This window comes from Phoxinus phoxinus (genome assembly GCF_949152265.1).
Source record: "Phoxinus phoxinus genome assembly, chromosome: 4".
NCBI lineage: Eukaryota > Metazoa > Chordata > Actinopteri > Cypriniformes > Leuciscidae > Phoxinus > Phoxinus phoxinus.
Window position 1 is genome coordinate 41358253 of NC_136879.1, and position 26151 is coordinate 41384403.

The window sequence follows — 26151 nt, forward strand, 5'->3', positions numbered from 1 at the left end:
TATAAAAATTGATATATATTCTGTCCCACTTTATTAGCATACATACAGAACAATCACGCAGAGCGCTATATAGCCGACTTTATAGCAAATCTCAAATGCCTGATTGTTTATGTCGTCACAAAATGTAAACTATATTATCGTCCAGCTGTAATTTGCTAAATGCGACACGAAGATATTAAGATATTATAAACATTAAAGGGATAGTTCACCCAAAAATGAAAATTAGCCCATGATTTACTCACGCTCAAGCCATCCCAGGTGCATATGACTTTCTTTTTTCAGACGAACACAATCTGAGTTATATTTAAAAAATACGGGCTCTTCCAAGCTTTATAATGGCAGTGAATGATACCGGAGATTTTGAAGGTCATAAAAGTGCTCCACGACTCCGGAGGGGTTAATAAAGGCTTTCTGAAGCGGAGCAATGCGTTTGTGCAAGAAACATATCTATATTTATAACTTTATAAATTATAATCACTGGCTTTCACTAACGGCCGTACGCGAGTCGAGTTCCGGCCGACGAGTGACCTCTGACCCGACGAGTGACAAGTGACCTCTGACCCGACTTGTGACCTCTGACCCGGCGCATAACGAGTGACCTCTGACCTGACGCGTGACAAGTGACCTTTGACCCGACGCACGACCTCTGACCCGACACATGACAAGTGACCTCTGACGTAACGAGTGACCTCTGACGTGACGAGTGACCTCTGACGTGACGAGTGACCTCTGACGTGACGAGTGACCTCTGACCCGACCCATGACAAGTGACCTCTGACCCGACTTGTGACCTCTGACCCGACTTGTGACCTCTGACCCGACACATGACGAATGACCTCTGACCCGACGCATGACAAGTGACCTCTGACCCGACGCGTGACAAGTGACCTCTGACCCGACGCATGACCTCTGACCCGACAAGTGACCTCTGACCCGACCCATGACAAGTGACCTCTGACCTGATGAGTGACCTCTGACCTAACGCATGATGAGTGACCTCTGACCCGACTTGTGACCTCTGACCTAACGCATGACGAGTGACCTCTGACCCGACTTGTGACCTCTGACCCGACGCATGACCTCTGACCCGACGAGTGACCTCTGACCCGACACGTGACCTCTGACCCGGCGCGTGACGAGTGACCTCTGACCCGACCTCTGTCGTATATAAAGTCATCTACACCTAGGATGGCTTGAGGGTGAGTAAATCATGGGCTAATTTAATTTTCGGTGAACTATCCCTTTAACATCCTGATTTTCAGTAAAGCTGCTTTGAAACAATGTGTATTGTGAATATCGCTATACAAATGAATTTGACTTGACTTTGACTAGATTAGTGGAAAGAATGAGAAGATATGGGGGAACGAGTGAGACAGGTCGTCGCAGAGAGTGAGGCAACCTGGTGGAGAGAGTGAGACAGGGTGGTGGAGAGAGTGAGACAGGGTGGTGGAGAGAGTGAGACAGGTTGGTGGAGAGAGTGAGACAGGTTTGGTGGAGAGAGTGAGACAGGTTGGTGGAGAGAGTGAGACAGGTTGGTGGAGAGAGTGAGACAGGGTGGTGGAGAGAGTGAGACAGGGTGGTGGAGAGAGTGAGACAGGTTTGGTGGAGAGAGTGAGACAGGTTGGTGGAGAGAGTGAGACAGGTTGGTGGAGAGAGTGAGACAGGTTGGTGGAGAGAGTGAGACAGGGTAGTGGAGAGAGTGAGACAGGGTGGTGGAGAGAGTGAGACAGGGTGGCGGAGAGAGTGAGACAGGGTGGTGGAGAGAGTGAGACAGGTTGGTGGAGAGAGTGAGACAGGGTGGTGGAGTAAGACAGGGTGGCGGAGAGAGTGAGACAGGTTGGTGGAGAGAGTGAGACAGGTTGGTGGAAAGCGAATGGCATGAGAAAATGAATGTAGTTTCGCATGTAGATGTGAGGCATCACACCATCTGTGTTGGACAACAGGGAAACAGAGACTGAGTGAGACGCATGCAGCGCTGCACAGCTCATTAATGAACACAACATTCATTCAACTCTCTCTCTCTCTCTCTCTCTCTCTCTCTCTCTCTCTCTCTCTCTCTACCTATCTGTCTTTCTCTTGTCTCTCTAGTAAATGGCTTTTTTAGCTCCTCTTCAGACTGCAGACAGTTTCTCCATGTAGATGTTAGCGCAGGTTTAGCTCTTATACTCTTAGAGTCTGATTCAATATCTGATCTATTACTGTGATGACTGAACTTTAATGTGCTCAAACCAAACACAACATCAGCCTCATCTGGTGATTAGACGTATGACCAATATATATATGTGTGTGTGTGTGTGTGTGTGTGTGTGTGTGTGTGTGTGTGTGTGTGTGTGTGTGTGTGTGTGTGTGACCCTGGACCACAAAGCCAGTCACATGGGTCATTTTTTGGAAATTGAGATTTATACATCACATGAAAGCTGAATAAATAATCGTTCCATTGATGTGTGGTTTGTTAGGATAGGACAATACTCCTGATTGGCCAATCAAAGCATTCTGAGTTGGACGCTGGTTCGACGGATTGTGGGGACAAAAATGTGTTCGTTTCAAATCGGTAAAATAGACATAATGAGTGGCACATAACGTGAAGTAACATGGCATTTTATTTTGTTTGAAATTTAACTTGTCCAGTGGGACAACTAATTTTCACTTCCACTTGTCCTACAAAAAAATCCACTTGTCCCGGACAAGCCTTAATGTCGAGCCCTGGCATTGATATTGATATTGATCTAAATCCGCATTGATATTGATCTCTCACCCTGAAGAACTCTTTGGTGGACCCCGAATCCAGAGTCCCGTAGGCGATCTCCGTCTGTTTGGCGAGATCTTCCGCGCTCTCGATCGGCGACACCATCCGCTCCACCGTGAGGAAGGCGGCCAGGTTCGCCGTGTACGACGAGATGATGATAAGAGTGAAGAACCACCAAACTCCTCCAACTATACGCCCGGACAGAGACCTGACACACACACACACACACACACGGTACATTTAGATTGAGATTTCAAGCATAAGTCTGTAACGTGACCGGTTGTGTAGATGTAGAGTAAATAAATGGATTTGATACTGGTCCATTTTATCATGTGAATCTTAAATGCCTCCATCTGGTTTATTATTTGAATATCTCATCTATAATTTACATTTGTTGACACACAATTGTCAATTCAAAGGTACAGTGATTGATTTGCAGCAATGCACGTTTATTTAGAGCGTATTTATTTCGAGGATTTTGCATCTCTGCAGAAGACTGACACAGTACAGGACTTGTTTGGAGACAATTACGCCAGGGCTCTCAAGTCTCACGCATTAGGCTTGTCCCGCTATACAGTTAATGGACGAGGCTCCGGCAAACAGAGGAAGTTCTCTGGCGAGTTCATAGCATCTGTCTTGAGTTATACAGAGTTAAATGCCAGCTACCAGCCAATCAGAAATTAGAATTAGTTGTTTCCGGGTAAATTACGTGTTCCCGCTGCAAGTACGTTCGTTACTAGGCAACACATGCACACACGGACTGGAAGTTGGAAGAGCAAGATCTGATGAATGCGGTTTGAGGTAGGAACCTCTTCATTTTTTTTTTTTTTTTTTGCATTTTGATTTTACGATTCCTGGACGAAATCTCGTGCCTGTGATCAAAGACAGTGAGCGCTGATGTTGAGGAGTATAGCCAAATTCGTGCCAAATTATTTTTGTTGCAGTCAAAAACTCTCAAACTGCTTTTAAAGGGGTCATTGGATGCAAAATTCACTTTTATATGGTAGTTTGCATATAAATGTGTCTTTGCAGTGTGTGGACACACAACCACCATACAATGAAAAAATCCATTCACTTTTTTTTTTATCCTCAAAAAGCAAAAGAAAAGTTAAGCTCATTATCATTTAAAGAGACATGCACTGAAATGGGTCGCTGTGAACAGAGCTGTTTTTGACCTGACACACACACACACACACACACACACGGAGAATTAATCAACACACACAGTACATTTAGATTGAGATTTCAAGTCTGTAACGTGACCGGTTGTGTAGATGTAGAGTAAATAAATGGATTTGATACTGCTCCATTTTATAATTTAAATCTTAAATGTCTCTATCTGGTTTATTATTTGAATATCTCATCTATAATTTACATTTGTTGACACACAATTGTCAATTCAAAGGTACAGAGATTGATTTGCACCAATGCACGTTTATTTAGAGCGTATTTATTTCGAGGATTTTGCAAGTCTGCAGAAGACTGACACAGTACAGGACTTGTTTGGAGACAATTACGCTGTGTTTCCCTCTCTAAAGATGCATATTGAACACTGGAAACAGGATTTATTAAAGTTTACTGGAGTATCTTTTCCAAGAAATCTTTCGACTTCAAAACGTCATGTTACTTGCCGTTATTATTTGCTAAATTTACTTGAAATGTCTTGATAGAAAAAAAAAAATCTGTATATGAGACGTGTGTGATTTCATCTTTCACATTTTTTCTTTGTTGTTTTAGACTTGGAAACAATCTCTGATCTTACTTCACGAGATGGTAATTTTACATTCCTTCAGTAATGTGACTGAACACTCATTATAAGCTCATAACAAGACTGCGCCTGTGAGACCTGCAGGAAAAAAACCCAAGATCTCATTAAAAACACTTCATTCTCTCACTTTAGACTAATCTCCTGAAACACAGCACGAGCTACTCTGACCTCGGTTCATCAATAAGAATGGCAGATTCGTTCAAAAGCCGTAGTAAAGTTAAATTACACTAAAAAACCAGGGAAATGCATTTTCTACGGCCGTACGCTGCGGGAAACGATGATAATGAAATGATAATAAACTGTTAACATGACTAAGGAACTGGCCAAGCCAAACTAGGCCGTTTCCCATTGGTCCTCTCAGTAGAAAACAAAACCATCTGGTTATTCTTGGTCTATTGGACCAAATTCAGACTCATACTGACACGAAGAAAGAACTATTGTATAACCTCACATTGATCATCTTAAAGTCTTGAATTATAATATAAAATGAAACTATACATAAATCAAATCTATCAACTATTGAAGTTCATCAAGGAAATCAATTAAATATTTGTTTATCTTTGTTTACACATTATGTAGGCTATTATTTAATAGTCAAATCACTTTTTTTTAATATATATATATATAAAGTTCTTCCTTTTCAAACTATTGTTTAAATTTAGAGATGGCTAAAGGAAATAAGTGGCTAACAATGCAAGAACGTATTATTTTAAAAAAGAGCGCTGATATTCAATCTAGCCAATCAAGTTTAAGATGCGGTTTGAGCTATGCAGAACTGAACCAATCACAATTGAATACTAATGCTGCTATTATCCAATTACTGCGACGCACGCGGACGTGAGGGGCGGGGCTAATCAGCAGCGTTCAGTTATTAATAACAGGTTTGTGTGAGACTTCATAAAAGGTTTAAAATATAACGATTCATATATTTATTTCTTTGTATATTAGCAATATCTAAATATTATCTTTAACATCAGTCGAGATGTTAATCTTATCTGTTTTACCGGTTGTCAGTAAAGACGCAAATGTGATGTAAACATATAGGCAGTGGGCCAAGTCTGTTTTTCTCCTTTAGTTTTCGATTTGATAGATCTCCTCCAGGGAACTGGTTAATTTTTTATAACTGGCTTTATAAATTGTTGTTGAGCACATTACTGCTTGTTTCCAACGTCAATTGTTGCACATTAAAAATATAACGTAGATATAATCTCGCTAGCTAACCACAAAATGTTAGCCGGAGTAAGAACCAATCAAAGCTCGTGTTGTTACCTTGTCAACTTGAGTTGACCAATCACGTCATTATTTGAACCGGTGCCCGAAGACCCGGATGTGAACTGAACTCGCGGGCGCGGCGGCCGGTCAGTGGCGAGTCCTCCGTTTTTTGGCTACAGTGTATGGCTGCACCACACATCGTGGAAACGGTAGGTAACTGATTAGCACTAGCATTATCCGAAACATTGTAAAAAGTCTGAATGCATTGGTATTGGCATATGTTCGCCGAATGCTACTCACGTGGGTAATGCTAAGCTATTTGTCGTTTTAAATGTAGTATACGGCAAGTTGGCTAGTGTTGGCACCTGAAGTAACTTTGTATGGTAGGATCAGCTTTTTTTTCTGTGGATACCACAAGCTAATTATTTATTTAACTGTGTGTTGTAAAGAGTTTATCAAGGGTTTATTTGCATTTGTCTTAAAATGTTGACTATGACGCTGAAGTTTTTTTTTTTTTCGTCCAGAAGAAGAAAGTTTTAAAGTTTTTTTTCCATCGTTCAGCCCCTTCCGTGTAACTAGCTAACAGTTATATGAATTAATTTATCTTATTTGAAGTGAAGCTTATGTACTGCGAGAGTATTTCCCAAACATCTAAGTTACACGATACACGTTGTCCTGCCTGTTTTAGACATCTCCCTGCTCCAACACAGATGATTTAAACAGCTTCCATAGTTCATAATGAGTTGACAGTTTGAATCAGCTATGTTGGGGCAGGGAGATGTCTAAAACACACACGGTTATATAGTTAGCTTACGTTATCTCCTGATTCCTGTCTAATCGCACATTGTATTTTGTATATTTTGCATGTGTTTCCTCTCCTGATGGTGAAGCCGACATCTGTAGGGCAGAAGGCAGACGCTCTTGGAACACCTCACTTGGGTGAAGTAGGCAACATATTAACGGTATCTCCATGAGGCAACGTCCACGTTGGATTTATTTTGTATAGTTGGCTAATGTTATAGTAAGGCAAACATTAGATAAGGGGTTTTCAAAGTCTGAGACTGCGTGCCTTTAAACAAAGCATGGGAAACGATGTGCCCCCCACCACATTTTTAGTTTACTTGGTAAGTTTCGCTCAATTCCTGGATGCCTTTGGGATCATAATTATATATTTTTTATCCCATAGGCACTTAACATTTGAGCCAAAATAGCCTAATATTGCTGAACATAACTTCTTACTGCACCAAACAGTTATAAACAAAGGTCTGTCCTAAGGCATTTATTAGTTTCAGCCTGATGAGGGGAAAACAGTTCCCAAAAACTACTGTATCTGAACTCTCACACATGTGGGCTATTCTGTGTGATCTCCTTTTGATAACTAATGCAAGTAATGTAATAGTTTCACTTCCATTGATCCTCCCCTGAAACTGTTTGGAGCCCCCCTAGGGAGGCCCGCCACACACTTTGAAAACCCCTGAGTTAGATTATCAACAGCTAACTAGGGCTATTTAGTGAATTTACAACACCAGACAAAAACGAACTTGAACCAGATTAACTTTTATTAGTGTCATGTTATTTAAAGATGTACTCAGGCCATGGCTGCACGCTCACAATGTTGTGTGTTTCATCCTTAGACAGCGTTGGTGCAGTTCCTACATATGGCGCTTTTCCACTGCATGGTACGGCACGGCACGCTTTGGTGCTTTTCCACTGCATGGTACGGCTCGGTACAGCACAGCACGCTTTGGCGCTTTTCCACTGCATGGTACGGTACGGCTCGGTTCGGTACGGCTCACTTATGGCGCATTTCCACTGCATGGTACGATACGGCTCGCTTCGGGTCGCTTTAAATGGTACCACCTCTGTTGAGGTTCCAAGCGTACCGTACCGATACTAAATGTGACGTGAAAACACTGCAGATCACTGATTGGTCAGACAGAATCGTCAATTCAGCGTCATTGTATTTGCGACACGAGACACTAAACCCGCTAGATGTAAATAGCCAGACAACAGCCAACACGGTAGCACCTGTTTTTAGAGTATTTACTTGACAAAAGAGGTAAAAAAAAAATCAAACAAGAAATGGCTGAATCGTGGTCAGTGGACGAGGTGCAGACGTTCCTCTCGTTGGTTGCCGAGGAGTGGATCCAGCGAGAGCTGGATGGGGCAACACGGAATGAAAAAGTGTTCCAAGAAGTAGCACAGCTCTTAGCCGCACACGGCTACCACCGGACCTACAAACTTAAAAATAAAAAAATAAATAAAAAGTGACTACCGAGCCAGTAGAGGCGGCAACTATTAACGATCAGTCCCACCCACTTTGAAGCGGTACTAACTGCAGTGGAAAAGCAACCGAGCTAAAGCGAACCGAACCGTACCGAGTTGAGTCGTACCACGCAGTGGAAAAGTGAAGCGAGCCGAACCGTTCCGAGCTGAACTGAGCCGTACCATGCAGTGGAAAAGCACCAATAGACACATGTCTGTGCATGGTAGCTGGTGCTTTCTACATGTGCAGTTCCCCCCCACACATTGTAATGCTTTGCACTGGCAATGCACAAGCTCCAAGACACTTTTTGGTGCTGGTGGAAATGTCATCCAATGAACTGCATAGAATTCCCCCTCGATCCTCCATCCATGCTGCATTGGGGGAGGTATGTCTGGCAGGCTTTGCAAACTTCTCCTGTAGAACAGAGGAATAGAAAATATTTTGGTATATATTCCAGTATGAATAGGATGAATTGTCAGGTAGACAAATATGACAAAGAATGTGTTTATCAAAGGTGGTTACTTTTAATCTAGTAATCTCACTGTTTAGATTTGTAAGAATACCATGTAATGTCTTTGTTTCAAATAAAACATTCCTTTAAAAAAATGACTTTAGTGTTCAATTCATTGTCAACCTTACACTATTCACTGTAATCTTATATTGAATATGCTTTTTGCCCTTGTTAAATCTCCAGCTTTTCAATAAAATGTTTAAGATAAAGTGTTCAAAAATATACATGAATAAAAAATCACTTTGTGTAGTTAATATTCACTGGTAGTGTGAGGTTTATTTAACATACTTTCTTAAACTAACTACAATACACACATACATAGCCAAAGTTACATGATCAATACACAATTATTTTAATAGACAATTTGCAGAATTTATGGATTTGATACATACCTTCAGTATCTTTGGCTGCCATTTCTCTCCTCCTACTTGCAATGTGATCTTTATTGGTGAAGAGCATGTAGCATTCCCTATGGAAGCCCACATTAACTGGCACATCTTGGGCTCTCCAGGTTTCTGTTAAATTGAATGTTGCTATGGCTTTTTCAGCTATTAAACTCTCAGCAGTGTTGAGGTTAACCCATTTCTGGGCACACTGAACAAATGATGCCCAACTTGTTTGAGAAAATAAGGTTATTGGGCTTTTTGCCCTAGAAGCAACATGTATACAGCACTTCATATTGTCGCACACCGGCTTTCAATCGCGTCCCGCTTTGTTGTTGTGCGGTCTATGTAAATTTCTATGTATGTCACGGGTGATCAATAACCTTAGAGGTCTTCTGACGGTAAGTGCACAATGTATAGTATAGCTCGTGTAGACAAAAAGTATATAAAGACTATTTAAATTGCAGGATTTCGTTATAAAGAGAGCAAAGTTACTGTATCAAATATGTTGGTTGTCAGGGAGACGTGACAGGTTGTCAAGGAGACGGGTGATTTGTTTACGTTTTCTGGCGCTACGATTTAGTAGTTCTACAAATTTGCCCGTTTAAAAATGTAAGAGTTTAAATCGATATCTTCATAAAATGTGCACACATCAACGTTGGAAACAATGATTACACTACTTATAAGAATTTTTACATGCCATCTGTAAACAAATCACTTAGTTCCTTGGCAGGGATCTGTGAAATTCACAATTTCGGGGTCCGGCCCACGGCCTAATAAGGATATGCTAAGTACAACTTCTCTTTATAATCCTTCCCAGAGGATCAGCCGTAGTTTCCCTCAGCGGACTGACGCCTCTTACCCACGGGAACAGAACGGTCGAGGTCTCAAACGTTTGGGATATTAGTTTAAAAGGCTATGGACCGCTGCGTTTATCTCCAGGAGCGCCACCGCGTCCGCGCATGCGTCATACAGGTAAGCGTTTTTCTTTATTACGCACGCATGATTACGTCATACGTGAAGAAGATGTGGACAATAAACAGATCAAAATATTTGATTGTTCATCAGCAAATTAAAAAAAATAAACAGATCAAAATTCTTGATGCTTTTTTTTTCTTCTCAAAACTATGCACTTAATTTAGCAAGTTCCGCTACTTTGTAGGCTATTTTAGCTTTATGTCTGATATTTTATTTGTATATACTTTTAAACGTTTTTAATATACTACTTATATACTTTTACACATTTAAAATGTAAGGGCACGTTTGCCTTAAAGGGATAGTTCATCCAAAAAATGTCATTTAAGGAAGGGTATGCAATTTTCGGAGATGCTAGCAATAGCGAGCTAACTTTAAAAAGTAATATATAGTGATTGTTGTCAGGATGTGAAGTGACTTTCAACCAGCAGCATAAAAAAAAAAAACCTTTCTGGAACAAAACGTCTTCCCTGCCATTTACTCGCCCTCAAGTAGTTCTAAACCTGTGTGAATTTCTTTCCTCTGTTGAACATAAAATATAATATTATTAATAGTATGGTAATAATAGATAATATATAGAAAAATAATAGAAAATAGCGCAATTCACAACTAACGACACAGAGAAATGATATGGTATGGAAGCTTGTTTCCGCCACAGAATTGAATATTTCAAAAGATAATTGAAACTTTTTTTCTCGCAATTGCGACTTTCTATCATGCAATTCTGACTTTATAACTCCTAATTGCATGTTATAAAGTCATAATTGCGAGATATAAACATGCAATTCTGAGAAAAAAGTCAGAATTACGAGTTTATTTCTCGCAATATCGAGTTTATATCTCATAATTCGGACCTTTTTTCTCACAGTTGCGACTTTATATCACGCAATTCTGATTCTGAAGATTTGAACTCGCAATTGTGAGAAAAAAATTCAGAATTGTGAGATGAATAGTTGCAAATACCTTTTTTGTTTTTCATTATGTGGCGGAAACAAGCTTCCATAATATGGGTTCGAATCACATTGTGAGGGATTTTCTTTCCAGATGATGAACGATAGACAGTATAAAGCCACATTAAGCTTGGAATGTGCTGATGTTAAAAGCCCAAATTCAGTTTACACCTTTATTGATGATGTTACTGTTGACGGGCGAACAGATGTGTAAATGTAGGTGTGAATGGGCTTTTACACTGATCGAATGTTCAGCATTAAAAATGAAACTCGCCAGCGATGATGTCATAATGGCTTTTAGATACCTGATGTCATAATGTTTTGCTTTAATTTCTAAAGTGAGCTGGTTTTCTCTCTGGGATAATTTGACTCAAAACGTTTACCACTGGAGGCATATTTGTGGTGTGCGTGTAGTTCCTAACTTCCTACTGTCACTGCTTTGTTCAAAAATGAATTTTAAAGCTACAATATGTAAAAAAAAATTCACCACTAGGGGTCGCTAACCTCTTACAATAACACAGGCGTAGGTTGGTGACGCATAAGCGGAATTATGAAACTTGTCATCAAGCTGATGGATCTAATAATGTTTATGGATGAGTGAATACATTGATGTTTTTATCATGACTGTGGTATGAAGGGCACGATTGCTAATGAGAGACAGATAACACACGCGAGTCCCACGGATATAAAGGAATAAGAACATTTCATTCTACCGAACTAACTTACCCGCAAGTGCTGAATTACTCACACAGGTCAGTTTATTAGACGAATGAAACGTGTGAGGTAACGCAGCGCTGTTCACTCGCTCTACACTATCACACTAAACTGCATTTGAGTGTGTTGAAAGTTATAATGTTATTCTATGTTAGTTTGTCTGTATAAGACTAGGGTTGTAACCAGGGTCCGAAATTAACACCCGCCAAGCGCCAAATGCGGGTAGATTTTCCGTTTGGCGAGTAAATCTCAAAAGGCTATGAATGTTGCGGGTGAATGTTCATACCAAAATAGTAATGTAATAAAATGTTTTTAATAAAATGTTTGTCCCGCCATAGTCTTATCTGATCGGTGAGTAGCCGAATGTAGACGAACTGCTGCGCGTGTGACAGGGCGCATGTTTAACTGAAGAACGAGCAGAGAGAGAGAGAGCCAGCCCCGGTCGCGTGCGCGCTCTCTCTCTCTCTCTCTCTCTCTCTCTCTCTCTCTCTCTCTCTCTCTCTCTCTCTCTCTCTCTCTCAATGGAGCCAGGCAAAAGTATAAAGGCTTCACCGTCTCCTAAGCTCTGTCTTGCTCTCTCTCCCTGGCACATATTAATCAAAATAAATCGACACGATGGTAAAAGGTGGGAAGACCATAGTTTCTTGTGGAGCATTCGGATATATTTTTTTCCTGAATTACCGCTGGGTGTGAATTGTGCTAAAACACCTTCTTCTATGAAAAGCGTTCCGCACATTCAGCTGACATAAACCACACTTTAAATTAACGAAAAAACTAGTATCCAGTGATTAAATGTTTTCTGTGTTGACACAAATCTTGTGGGATGTCCTCTAGCTGCCGGGATAATCAGATTGTTCAGAGCTACAAAAATAACATGACGCAAAAATCGCACCATGTACGCCCGCCTTAATGTTTTTCCTCCTGTAGTAAGAATAGTGTTTTTGTATGTAGTTTTTAAAGACTAGCAGACGTGGGCCAGTATTGGTTATTTCTCAGATTTTGTTAAGCTTTTGGTTTACCTCAAAATAATTGTGTAAATAAAATAATAGGCCTGCTGATGCTGACATTGAGAGCTCCATGCTTTCCTATGGCTCTGTAACATTAGGTTAATGTTTGTCTTCAGATACTGTTTAAATTAATATATAGATTTTTTTTTTTATTATACATTTCAAATTTTGCTCTGGACAATTTTTTATGTTTGTATTCAACATAATACCTTATTATCTCAATTAAATGTACTGAAATTAATGTATATGTGACACAAAAAGGCTGTTTTATTATTTTGGCCGGTAAAAAATATGCTTGGCTGGTGGATTTTTTCATCTACCAGTCCCCGTGGCAGGTGAGCCAAAAAGTTAATTTCGGACCCTGGTTGTAACGGTATGAGATTTTCACGGTATGATAATCATCTCAGAAAATATCACGGTATCACGGTATTAAACCATCATCGGTATTAAATCATTATTATTATAATCATCATCAGCTACAATGACTCTTAAATGAATGAAACCAGATAGGGTTTTTTGGTTGAACATATGGTTTATTAAACAGAACCATAGATATATACAGATATATAGCCAATGCGACATCTAGTGTATATATCTACTGTATGACACAGAACAAGCAGGTTTATAGTAGGCTATATAAAAATTTTTGCTCTGTATATTAATCGACACGCTCATATAGCGATTTGATTTATTGCACAGCTATATTTCAGATGTATTCATCCATCTATGTACATTTGCTCACAGGTCTGTCTAATAAAGTACATGTACGAGCGGCGTCTCATCAAGTCGAAGTTAGTCGTGGACGCTAGCTCTCGGTGTCTCGAGAACGCCACGCTGATTTTGATCCTCATTTTTGTTCTCCTTTTGTCCCAAAGTCTGCTGGCCATTGTCCATAATGTTTGAACGAAACAACAACAGCGCGAGCGCGCCGCTAGACGTAACGCCGTTGTCCACGCCTGTCGCCATGGGTACGAGCGGAAACCAGGGATAACGCGGATATTACGTCAGTGACCGGCGACAAGTGAACAGGGACGAGCCATTATTTAAAATTGGAATTTCTCTGAAATTAAAAATCTTTGGGAACTTTTGGGATATTATAAGTACACAACCGCAGGAAATATATCACACGGTGCAAGTGATTTTATTACAAAAATCGTACATATTGTAGCTTTAAATGTAGCCTGTCAGTTCCAGCACAGCAGAGACCGAGAGAGATTGGAGGGAGCAGAGCGAGAGCAAGACATTGACCCCATCTAAAGTGTCATGTCCTCTGAGAATACCTGTACTGATGAGAGAGCAAAATCAGGCCTTTAAAGGACAAATCTCTAAATCCCCCTCTCTCTCTCTCTCTCTCTCTCTCCTTGGATGGGTTGAGAGGCTGGTGGATGAGGTGATAATGCAGTCTTTGTGTGATTGTGTTTATTTATGAGCATCTCCAGCGTCTGAGCGTGTGCCATCAGGTCATAAAGCAGCGCTGTAATCCTGTGCACCGATGAACTGCGGCTGTTTCTTCTGTGAGGATCCAACGAGGTCCATTTATTGTCACGGTGTGCATTGTCTTAGCATCCGAATCAATGAAGGAATTTATGCAAATCAGGTGATGGCGCAGGATAGGTATTATCAATCCGCAGTACGCTTCTTATCGGGCCGGTTGTTGAACAGACTATTGCAATCTGGCACACTGGGAAACGGCAGCAGTTCCTGGATTATTACGCAGGAATGAGAGGATAGTTCCTAGTCATACTGGCCTAGAAAATCACAACTTTTCATTTTCTGTCGGTCTTAGTACACGATGTCAGAGACTTCCTCAATCCTCAATACAACTATATAAGGAAAACCCGTAACGGCAAAGATGGCGGTTGTACTGTATGCACATGTCCCGCTGGAAAGCCAATCATCTGCTCTTAAAGCTACACTGTGTGATTTTTACCCCCATATAGCGGTGAAAAGGTATATGACCATCCAGTGAATATTAGTTTCTGTTCCTCTCAATTCCAATTTCGTTTTAACTCCTACGGTGGCCAATGTAGTCCAAGATTAACATGGCTTCCAGTAGGGCTGAACGATTTTGGAAAATAATCTAATTGCGATTATTTTTACCAATATTGCGATTGCGATTTAATATGCGATTATTTTTTAAGCTCTTTATCTTTTATATTATTCAACAAACTCAAGCAATAAATCATTGTAAAATATGCATGGGAATCTTTGCACCTCATGAGCCGATCAACTTTTTTTATTTATTAATTAATCTTATTAATAAAAACTTTACATTTTTATTTAATTACATAATTATAAGTAGGCTACTTTTAAAAATAATTACACATTAAAAAACTAAATTAATACAATTACATGTTAAGAATTTTAAAAAGGCTATATAAGCGAATAGCTTCAAAACATAAAAGTTATCAATAACAAAGAGGGGAAAAAACATTACAAGCAATAACCAAAGAGTGCTTTCAGTATTTAAGAGTCGTCTGAATGTTGTCCATTCAAGAGCTGTGATTAAGTGATTTTTCTTTCTCCGTAGATAAGATAAGCTGCTTCACACTTATGCACAGATCTCTTTTGAAATATAAGATGTGGTTTGTCCTGTCTGTTTAATACCTTAAGACATAACTGACTGTTTACATTAATTTAAACCTGTTAAAAAAGGCGTTTTAAACCTTATTTTGGGGCAAAGTCATCAAACTTTTTCAGCGATTTTTATCATATTTTACTGCTGTTTCTATACAGTACATGCCGTTTTTATGTCCCGGTGACCAGTGAGAGTGCAGTTCTGACTCTCTGCCCATTCATTTAGATAGGAGCCTGGTCTTGTTAGTCCGGAATAGCTGCCCGGAGGCGTTGCCAAGATGGTGGCCGAGTGGCACGACTTGCCTAAAAGGACTTTGACGATGTAACTACAGAAGAGTCAAGGTTTAAACAGGAAAAATATCGAAACTCTTTGTTCATTTTTTTGAGAGATATGCTAACGGTCTAATCAGATTCAATGATCTATGCTAAGCTATGCTAAAAGTGGTACCGCCAGACCTGGAGATCGGCTGAATGGATTAGAAAACGGTAAAACTGTCTAGGGGAGCTGGAAAATAAGCCTATTTCCCCAAAAAAGTGCCGTGTTCCTTTAACACTCGAACAACATTTATGCCTGAATTTATTATTTATATATTTGAATTGCATTTAAATTTCCATGCATTTGGATTAACATAAACATAACTTAATTAGTTTCGACATAAACAAACTAATATATTTAATTAGGGATGCACAATATATCGGCCACTATATCCGTATCGGCCGATATGTGATAATTTTTAAAGTCCACATGATATCAAAATTGACCATATTTACTTTGTTTGCCTAAATTGATCGTTTTGTGGTGAACAATTCATCCATGCAAGTCAATCCACACAAAAAAATGTTTTGGCTTCGTAATCTTTAATCAAAATCTGAAAATGCACCAAGAAAATTTGTCCGATATATTAACGCCGATAAATAATGTATTATTTCCTTCAGCTGAGACTCTTCAGATGCGCACTTTCAACATTATGGTTTTAAATTGCTTGAAATATGATTGGAATCACTTCATAAAAGGAAAATACAGTGAAGCGCAACATGTCTGTCATATCGGCTGCGAGAACATTATTATTAATGTTTATTATATTATTAATAAATTATTAGCATCTCAGCTGAAGGAAATAATCAATTATTTATTGGCTTGAATATATTGGCCAAATTTTCTTATCGGGATGATAACGTTAAAATTAAACATATGGTGGCCGATATATCGTGCATCCTTAAGAAAAAAGTATTAATTTCCTCTCATTCTATAAAGCCTACAAAATCTACCGTCAATCTTGTCAGCAGAAAATAATAATTGTCAGTGTTTTAATGCTTTTATCGGCAGTGAATTGCGGTATGTTGCATTGAAGACACTTAAGGCCCGTTCACACCAAGGACGATAACTATAAAGATAACGATAAAGATAAAGATAACTATATATGCGTCCACACCAACGACCGATAATGGTCTTTTGTTTCTAAGCACGCGATGTCATCTGCCATTTTAAATGCGCGAGACCTTTAAATTAGAGAGAATACAATGCTGAATAAAGTCTTATTTTGTGTTATTTTTGGACCAAAAAGTATTTTCGATGCTTCAAAAACTTCTAACTAACCCACTGATGTCACATGGACTACTGTGATGATGTTTATATTACCTTTATGGACATGGCCAGTATACTGTATATACAGTTTCATTGGACGGATAGAAATCTCTCGGACTAAATCTAAAATATCTTAAACTGTGTCCCGAAGATGAACGGAGGTCTTACGGGCTTAGAACGACATGAGGGCGAGTCATTAATGACATTATTTTCATTTTTGGGTGAACTAACCCTTTAAGCTGCGTTCACACTACAGGGCGACAAAGCGACACGATACCATTCATTTCAATGGGGAGCGGGCGATTTCCGGCGACACGCGCGATAGCGACCAAATGGGTCTGGCAACGCGACAAAGTTGAGATCTGTTTAACTTTATGCAAATGAAGAGCGACAACCAATAGGAGTGAAGTCAGTGGAGCGCGCGTGATCCGTCACGGCAAGTTGAACGAGCTGATTTTAGCAGTCAGAAACTGTCCTATAATTTATGATGCATCTCAAGCGCAAGCGCCATGCTCTACTATAGTCGACCGGTTCAGATCTGGTGACTTCTGAGTCTTTGTGGCCGATTCATTCACAGACGCAGCTCATATGAGGCACTTGTTTGTGAATCTGTTAGTGTGTGTGTGTGTGTGTTTTTTTGTGTGTGTGCAACCAACTTTTTCTCATTACATTCAGTCAAACTGCGAGCTCACATTCACAACTCGAGTAAAATATGATTTCTTTTGTCGCGGCGCTGTGCATTCAACATCAGCGCAGGAGTCACTACTTTAAAAACCAATCCTGCTGAGGGCGGCACACAGAGAAAGAGAGACTGAAGTGTTGTGGCAGAGATATGAAGGACAAGCGGAGTTTGATAACCGTGGAGGAGACGGCGTACAAAAGAATATAAAACGAGGTGTGTGTGTGTGTGTGTGTGTGTGAGATGCATCCTGACAGGTGTGTAACCTTCGTGCTAATGTGCGGTCGTCCTCTGCTGATGGTGACGTGACTGGAAGTGCACATGATTTAGTGCTCTGAACACATGCCATTTCTCACAATACACTAGTTTTAGTTTGGATGTTTATTATATATAATAATAAAAAAGTATGTACTAGAAGAACTATTAACATTTTGACTAAACCCACACACATAACACAAGCCATCAGGCATTTTTTTTTAAAGAGTTGAATGCATTAAAAGCACATTATATCGGGTGTTGATTGTCGTTTAATGCATTATATTATTTAAATGTATAACCAATTTTTGATGGTAAAATCTGTCATTTGCCAACAGAACATAAATCTTTTCACACTTTTCACGTTTTATATCTCATTTGCAAGTATTAAATTGCATCGGCCACTTTGCATTTGAGACTTTCCAGCCGTTTTAAAATGAATCATATTGGCTGACCACTATATATAATGCATAAGGATTTTCTCTATAATGCATTAGAGGCTTGAAGTAAAGTGTGACCTGTTATTGAAAGGATTTTTTTTCTTTCTTTTTTTTTTAAACCAAGGCAAAAAAAAATAATCTGTTCAAGAAGAGGTGTGCAATTCTCTTTCTGTCCGGCTGACTGACAGCCTAATTCAAACTGCAGCGGGAGATATTGATGGAATATCCTGATGTCAGAGAAGAGAACATGAGCGAGAGACAGAAACACACACACACACACACACACACACAGAGAGAGAGAGAGAGAGAGAGCAAACTAAATTGAAGAACTGATAGTCCTGCCTCTTTGCATGTTCACTCACTGTGAGACTCGATAATGGAGAATCAATTTTCTGCAGCTGCTATTTACACACAGACACATTCTTGTGATTGTTTTATGGACACCTGCCTAAAATTACACTTACAAAATGCGTGTGTGTGTGTGTGTGCGACAAAGTATTTACAATGCATTTGATTTCTATAATGTGGCATTTCACAGTGGAGCATGCTCAGCGAGAAATAAAGTGGACTTTATCCACTGGAATGTGATTGGATCATAATGATTTCCAGCTGAACGGGAGAGATGTTTCAGAGGGGGAGAAAGTTCATGCATTTTTTTTTTTTTTTTTTACAATTTCTGAATAATATCGATTTGATTGTGAACAATATGCCCAGAAATGTTTATTAAGAAAGTTAATGGGGTAATCATGCACAAACTATTTTAAGTATTTATTGAATTAATACCAGTTATAAAGTAAGGTACATATTCATAAAATCATAAATAATAGGAATATTTTAATTCACCTGCATTTAAAGCATGCATTTAAAAAAAAAGTCAACAAAAATATTTTAATTAATCTGCATTTAAAGCATGCATTTAAAAAAAAATGTCAAAAATCATTAATAATAAAAAATATTTTAATAATATATAAATATTAATATTAATATTAATATTAATATAAATATTTTAATTCACCTGCTTTTTAAAGCATGTATTTTAATGGCTATATAACTTCTTTTTTTTTTACATAAAGAATAATATTATTTTTTTGCTTTTTATTGCAATAATTAAATTATTTAATAATAATTATACTTAACTAATAAGTAATGACTTATTTGTAACCTAACTTATAACTTAATTACTTGCTTGTAAGCCTACATGCTTAATAGTTGTGTTATTAAAATTGCATTTACGCTGAAATTTATTGTGAACTTCATTTAACTATTTAGTTGTTTTAGTTATTTATTTTTTGGAAAGAAAACAAAATATACTGAATAGCAAAGAATGTTATTTAAATATAGATTTTAGATACCTGTGAAAATTCACTTTCCAAATACAGAGATTTAATAAATTAAGTAAATCAAATGTTAATGTCCTTATTAAAGATACAAAAGTTATTCAGTCTAGAGTGATCGTCTTTGTCCTTAGTTGTTTGATTAACATTAACACACAGGCGGTAGCAGGTTTATTAGGCTGCCGTCACTTTAAGAGCGAATGCATTGATCCAATATAACGATACACGTGCGTTATCTTTCTCAACTGTTTACGTTCCCTTAAGACACAACCGACTCTGTTTACCAGAGACGGGCATTTTTTGACACCATTTTGTCTGTTCAATTGCGAGGAAGACGTTAAAGCGAGACACGGCAGGCAAAAACATTGTTTTTTTTCACTGGTCAATTTTCAGATTTTGGGTCTTCAATAACATGTTTTCTTTCAGACTTGTGGTGAAAAAAAGTCAGAAATACACTTTATTTCTTTATTTGACTAACTTTGTCTGTTTGCGTCTGTAGATTTCTCCTAAATTCAACAAAAGTTGGCGTTATAAATCAACATCTCTGTCTGCTCCTGTCATCACACACACCGTTAGAAAGCTCTCTCTCTCCTGTGCAATGCTGTCGGGTCCAAATATGGTCATTTCCTGTTTATCAGCAGCCAATCATGAAAGTAAAAGGGCTGAATGCGCAATCTCATTGGCTGATGATAAATCTTTAAAGCCCGTTTTCTCAAAATGACTTTTCTCTCATTCTCCGAGTCTGAAATCTCCACTTCAGTCGCACCGATACACACCAAACCTTCCAGTCTTGTGCCTAGTTATATTATGAAGACATTTACAGAGGGATTTGTAAATATATTGTTCCTAGCCTGATTTATATAACATTTTATTCTCAAAAAACATAATTTTTAAAGGCTATTGACAGTATATTCTGATTTACAGGATAACAAAAGTAGATATCCATAAATCCCTCTGTCATTTTTCCCCATCTAATATGTGAACACAATGAAAAAATTATTTTGAACCTGGCTATATCCAATACTCAGATTTCGTTTTTTTTTTTAAATACATGCAAATTAGTGCATATTTAATTAGATCTTGCCTCATTTGCATATTTAAACATTAAATTACAGAAAACTTGTAATACATTTTTTTCTCATCTTAATGTAGTTAATCAACTGGGAAAGTTTCATGGTGATATCTGCTAGTTAAAAATTGTACCCTATTCACCTGTAGTGTCTCGCCTTAAGACACAACCGACTATATTTACCAGAGACGGTCATTTTTTTTTACATAATTTTGTCCGTTCAAGTGCAAGAAGACGTTAAACGGTGCTTAGTATTCGCGTGCTGTCTTAGACACAGCTTTTCTAGGCGCGCGCTTTGGATGTTTGCACACAGAGTGACACACTTAATTATTTAAATTGGCAAGGCTTAAACTTTCGAGACAATGCCGCACCGGCCCTTTAACTGTCACGAGCATCATTCATGTTCTCGCAACATTGCATTGTTAGAGAATTCATGAAAATGTTACAAGTCAACTGGCGATCGACATCATTATGCTCGCTAAAACTGTTTTCACTCTCATTTGGCGCTTGGTGCGTGTTCCATCATTTAGATGATGAAATGTTAATCGACAGTACATTCATTTAAAAATAGCTCCATCCCTCTGTATGTTTCATATACGAGAAAGAAGAAACGGTCCAATAAAAGTGTGTGTGTGTGAGTTTCTGTGTAGAAGTGCGGATCCGTAATGTCCTTTAATGCACAGAGCTGCTGACCAGGCTAATGCTAATGCCACGTTTCAGAGAACTGAGCGCTTCTGACACCATTAACCTCTGAGAAAGCCCCTGGACGGCAGGCTGTTATCTGTGTGTGTGCTCTGCAGGTGAACAGCCTTCCAAACCAGCAGCGTTTGGCAGGAACTGTGCTTTTTTATAGCTTTGGGTAAACTGCGAGTTCCCTGACACAGGTGCGAGTCCTGCGTTACAACACACACCGAGCCATGATAGCGCAACGTAAATGTTTCATAAGAAAAGGCGTGAAAATGTTATTGTAGAACAACAGTAAGATCTCATTCACAACTCCACCCGCTCGTCACTCTTGCTCCGCTTCGGTTTTTTTGGGGCAGACTCTGGTAATTTGTGCAGTTCTGCGGCCTCGCCTTTCCCCGGACCCCGGACATCAATTTTTCATCGTGCCGCATTCTCCAGCTATCAATAATAAAATGCTATATTCTTATGAATATTCTAAAAATAAAGTGTGATTTTTCTGCCATGCAGCTGCAGGGATGAAAGTTTAATGTTTGTCTTGAAGGAAGCGGAGACGGTGAGCTTTCTTCCTGGACGCAGACGCCGGCAGAGTCCAAATTTAATTTAGTGCCTCGGCTCCTGGTGAGCCCTCAGGTCGGAGCGGACCGAAGCTGAGGAGTTATCCGCTTTCCTCTTCAGACGAGGAGAGATCTGCCGTGCGTATTACTGGAGATCGTGGAGCTTTTCATGTGTGGGGGAAAACCTGAATGAAGATGCGTATAGCATGAGCGCACTGACTGACCTTTAATCTTCGTAATTTACGAAACAACGCTTTCCCACCATTGACTGGATTTTCCGTCATTTTTGAAACAGCGCTTTTCCGTTATGAAACAAGCGTCCCCGTGATATAGACCGAATTTTCCATCATTTATGAAACAGCGCTTTCTCGCCATTAACAGAATTTTCTGTAATTTACGATACAGCGCTTTTCTGTCATTAACAAAACAAAGATTTTCCATCAATTACGATACAATGCTTTCCCGCCATTGACAGAATTTTCCGTCATTAATGAAACAACGCTTTTCCGTCATTCATGAAACAAACATTTTCCATCAATTAAGAAACACCACTTTTCCGTCATTTATGATACAACGCTTTCCCGCCATTGACTGGATTTTTCGTAATTTACGAAACAGCGCTTTTCCGTTATTTATTAAACAAGCATTCCCGTGAAATGGACAGAATTTTCTGTCATTTACGAAACAACACTTTTCCGTCATTTACGAAACAATGCTTTCCCGCCATTGACAGAATTTTCCGTCATTTACGAAACAACACTTTTCCGTCATTTACGAAACAATGCTTTCCCGCCATTGACAGAATTTTTCGTCATTTACGAAACAACACTTTTCCGTTATTTATTAAACAAGCATTCCCGTGAAATGGACAGAATTTTCTGTCATTTACGAAACAACACTTTTTCCGTCATTTACGAAACAATGCTTTCTGTCAACGCCATTGACAGAATTTTCTGTCATTTACGAAACAAGGCTTTTCCGTCATTTACGAAACAACACTTTTCCGTCATTTACGAAACAATGCTTTCCCGCCATTGACAGAATTTTCCATTATTTACGAAACAACACTTTTCCGTCATTTACGAAACAATGCTTTCCCGCCATTGACAGAATTTTCCATTATTTACGAAACAACACTTTTCCGTCATTTACGAAACAATGCTTTCCCGCCATTGACAGAATTTTTCGTCATTTACGAAACAACACTTTTCCGTCATTTACGAAACAATGCTTTCCCGCCATTGACAGAATTTTCCGTCATATATGAAATAACGCTTTTCTGTCATTTATGAAACAATGCTTTCCCGCCATTGACAGAATTTTCCGTCATTTACGAAACAACACTTTTCCGTCATTTACGAAACAATGCTTTCCCGCCATTGACAGAATTTTTCGTCATTTACGAAACAACACTTTTCCGTCATTTACGAAACAATGCTTTCCCGCCATTGACAGAATTTTCCGTCATATACGAAATAACGCTTTTCTGTCATTTATGAAACAAAGCTTTCCCGCCATTGAAAGCATTATCCGGCATTCTGTGTTTTCACTTTTCTATAGTAGGGGTGCTATTATGCACACAATTTATCACATTTTACCAAATGAAATTTTATCAAATGCACAAAACTTGTCTCCTTTTCTGGTGAAAGTATAAATAATATAAAAAAGTACACAAAGATATGTATATGTGAATGAATCATTATTTTGCGTCAGTTCTTTGTTTTCAGAAAAGACTCGGTCTGAATCGAATCACTTTGCATTCATTTTTGAGAGTTACTTTGAGAAAATTCAGCTATTGCTGTGGATGTGAAGTAAGGAATAATTGACGACAGGCCGTTGAATTATTAGAAAAATAATGCACACCCGAGGTGGTTGTCGTGAAAGAGTAGAGGCAGTCGGATCCATTCGCAGAGCTTTATTTTAACAGATAACAAAACACTGACAAGAAACAAGGAAACACGAGGAAACACGAGGAAAACATGCAGTGTGGCAAAACAAGACTTCACCAAGTGTAATAGTGAGCGTGAGGTATAAATGTGTGTGGAGCTGTGAGTGAAAACTAGATGCAGGTGAGAGGGTGATCAGTGGCAACAGATGTGAGAAATTAGTCCAGAGTGTGTGCGTGAACAGTCCAAGGGAACGAAGTACAGGGGAGAAGCGCCCTCTCGAGGCACTCGAGGGCAATCCAGCCAAACATGGTCACATAACCCCCCCCTTTAAGGAGCGGCTACCAGACGCTCCAAATAAAATCCAGGCGGGGGGCAGAGCGAAGACTATCCTGGGGGAGGGATGGAGGGCCAGGCCCGTGCAGGGGAACGGGACCAGGACACAGGCAAGGCGGGCCTGGGCCATGGAGCGTGGGTGACCAGGGTGGAGCAGGACGTGACGGCGGCCAGGGCGGAGCAGGATGTGATGGCGGCCAGGGCGGAGCAGGATGTGACGGCGGCCAGGGCGAAGCAGGACGTGACGGCGTCCATGTAGGCGCCGCCTCCATGGCCCTCACAGGGTACCTCCTGCCCCCCCCCAAAAAATACTTGGGGAAATCAAAAGGCTCCCGAAGCTTGAGAGGCGGGACCGGCAGGGCGAGGCGCAGAGGCGGGGCCGGCAGGGCGAGCCGCAGAGGCGGGGCCGGCAGGGCGAGGCGCAGAGGCTGGGCCGGCAGGGCGAGGCGCAGAGGCGGGGCCGGCAGGGCGAGGCGCAGAGGCGGGGCCGGCAGGGCGAGGCGTCTGGGAACGCCCTCCGGAGCCTGGCGAGCCCAACGAGTCCTCCTTCTCCTTCTGCGACGGCGCTTCACTGGGCTTGACTCATTACAGGGTGCACTTGACTCACAGGATGCTCTGGACTCACAGGATGCTCTGGACTCACAGGATGCACTGGACTCACAGGATGCACTGGACTCACAGGATGCACTGGACTCACAGGATGCACTGGACTCACAGGATGCACTGGACTCACAGGATGCACTGGACTCACAGGATGCACTGGACTCACAGGATGCACTGGACTCACAGGATGCACTGGACTCACTCGGTTCAATCGGCTCACTCGGTTCAATCGGTTCACTCGGTTCAATCGGCTCACTCGGTTCAATCGGCTCACTCGGTTCAATCGGCTCACTCGGTTCAATCGGCTCACTCGGTTCAATCGGCTCACTCGGTTCAATCGGCTCACTCGGTTCAATCGGTTCAATCGGCTCACTCGGTTCAATCGGCTCACTCGAGTCGGCTGGCACGCGCTCAAACTCCGGTTTTACTGGCGAAACCTCCGCTGTCTCTGGATTAGCCAACTCAACAGGACCAGTGTGGAATCCGGACTCGAGGGATCCAACACGATGAGTGGGTTTGGCAGGAACGGTATACTTGAAAGCCCCTCTGACGGTTATCAAGTGAGGATCAAACAGTTTAACAAGAAGAGTCCTTAGTGGCGTGCGGAATGAGAGAGAGAAATCCGCCGCATACGAACCTCCCCGGCGCAGGGACCAGAGCAGTTCCTCGGGATCCTCCTTTCCTGCGGGGAGTTCAAAAGCCTCTCTGAATCGGGCGATAAAAACGGCATAAGAGGGGAACGAAATTCGACCTGGTTCCCAGAGCGCGCCTGCCCACTCCAGAGCCCTTCCAGTGAGCAGTGAGCAGATGAAGGAAACACGGTCGTAATCCGAGGTGTAAAACTGGGGCTGACGATGCATATACAAGATGCACTGCCGAAGAAATCCCTCACATGCCACAGGTGAGCCATCAAACTTCACAGGGAAGGGTAATTTTGGTTTGCTTGAAGCCGAACTCACGCTTGATGTGACAGGCGCAGGTGTAGCTGGGGCTTGCGCTTCATTAGCGGCCGCGCTCTGTTGAGTGAGGGTATGAACAGACCTCACTAGTTCCTCCGTGAGAATCGTCAACTTGACGAGCTGTTGTTGGTGTGTGACCAACACAGATGCCCGGGAACGAACCTCGGAAGCAAGACTCTGGAAGTCTGCTGGATCCTGGTTTGGTGAAGTCTTCTGTCGTGAAAGAGTAGAGGCAGTCGGATCCATTCGCAGAGCTTTATTTTAACAGATAACAAAACACTGACAAGAAACAAGGAAACACGAGGAAACACGAGGAAAACATGCAGCGTGGCAAAACAAGACTTCACCAAGTGTAATAGTGAGCGTGAGGTATAAATGTGTGTGGAGCTGTGAGTGAAAACTAGATGCAGGTGAGAGGGTGATCAGTGGCAACAGATGTGAGAAATTAGTCCAGAGTGTGTGCGTGAACAGTCCAAGGGAACGAAGTACAGGGGAGAAGCGCCCTCTCGAGGCACTCGAGGGCAATCCAGCCAAACATGGTCACAGTGGTAATGCGGTCACGACGCGAAGCGGAGTGGCCGTTACACCTCGGGTGTGCATTATTTTTCTAATAATTCAACGGCCTGAAGTCAATTATTCCGCTTATACTACAGTT

The 26151-nt window shown here is 40.6% G+C and overlaps 1 protein-coding gene across 5 annotated transcripts in view; it reads right to left on the reverse strand.

The window, feature by feature from the left end:
* gria4a (glutamate receptor, ionotropic, AMPA 4a) overlaps positions 1–26151 on the reverse strand; it is a 122536-nt gene that overhangs the window by 25350 nt on the left and 71035 nt on the right. For all 5 annotated transcript variants that reach the window (XR_013797258.1, XM_079610151.1, XM_079610149.1 and 2 more), the window contains exon 12: positions 2756–2954. Coding sequence is in view for 4 of the 5 variants with exons in the window: in XM_079610151.1 (XP_079466277.1) it covers positions 2756–2954 (199 nt within the window). In the remaining variant the exon portion in view is untranslated. The remainder of the gene's footprint in view (positions 1–2755; positions 2955–26151) is intronic.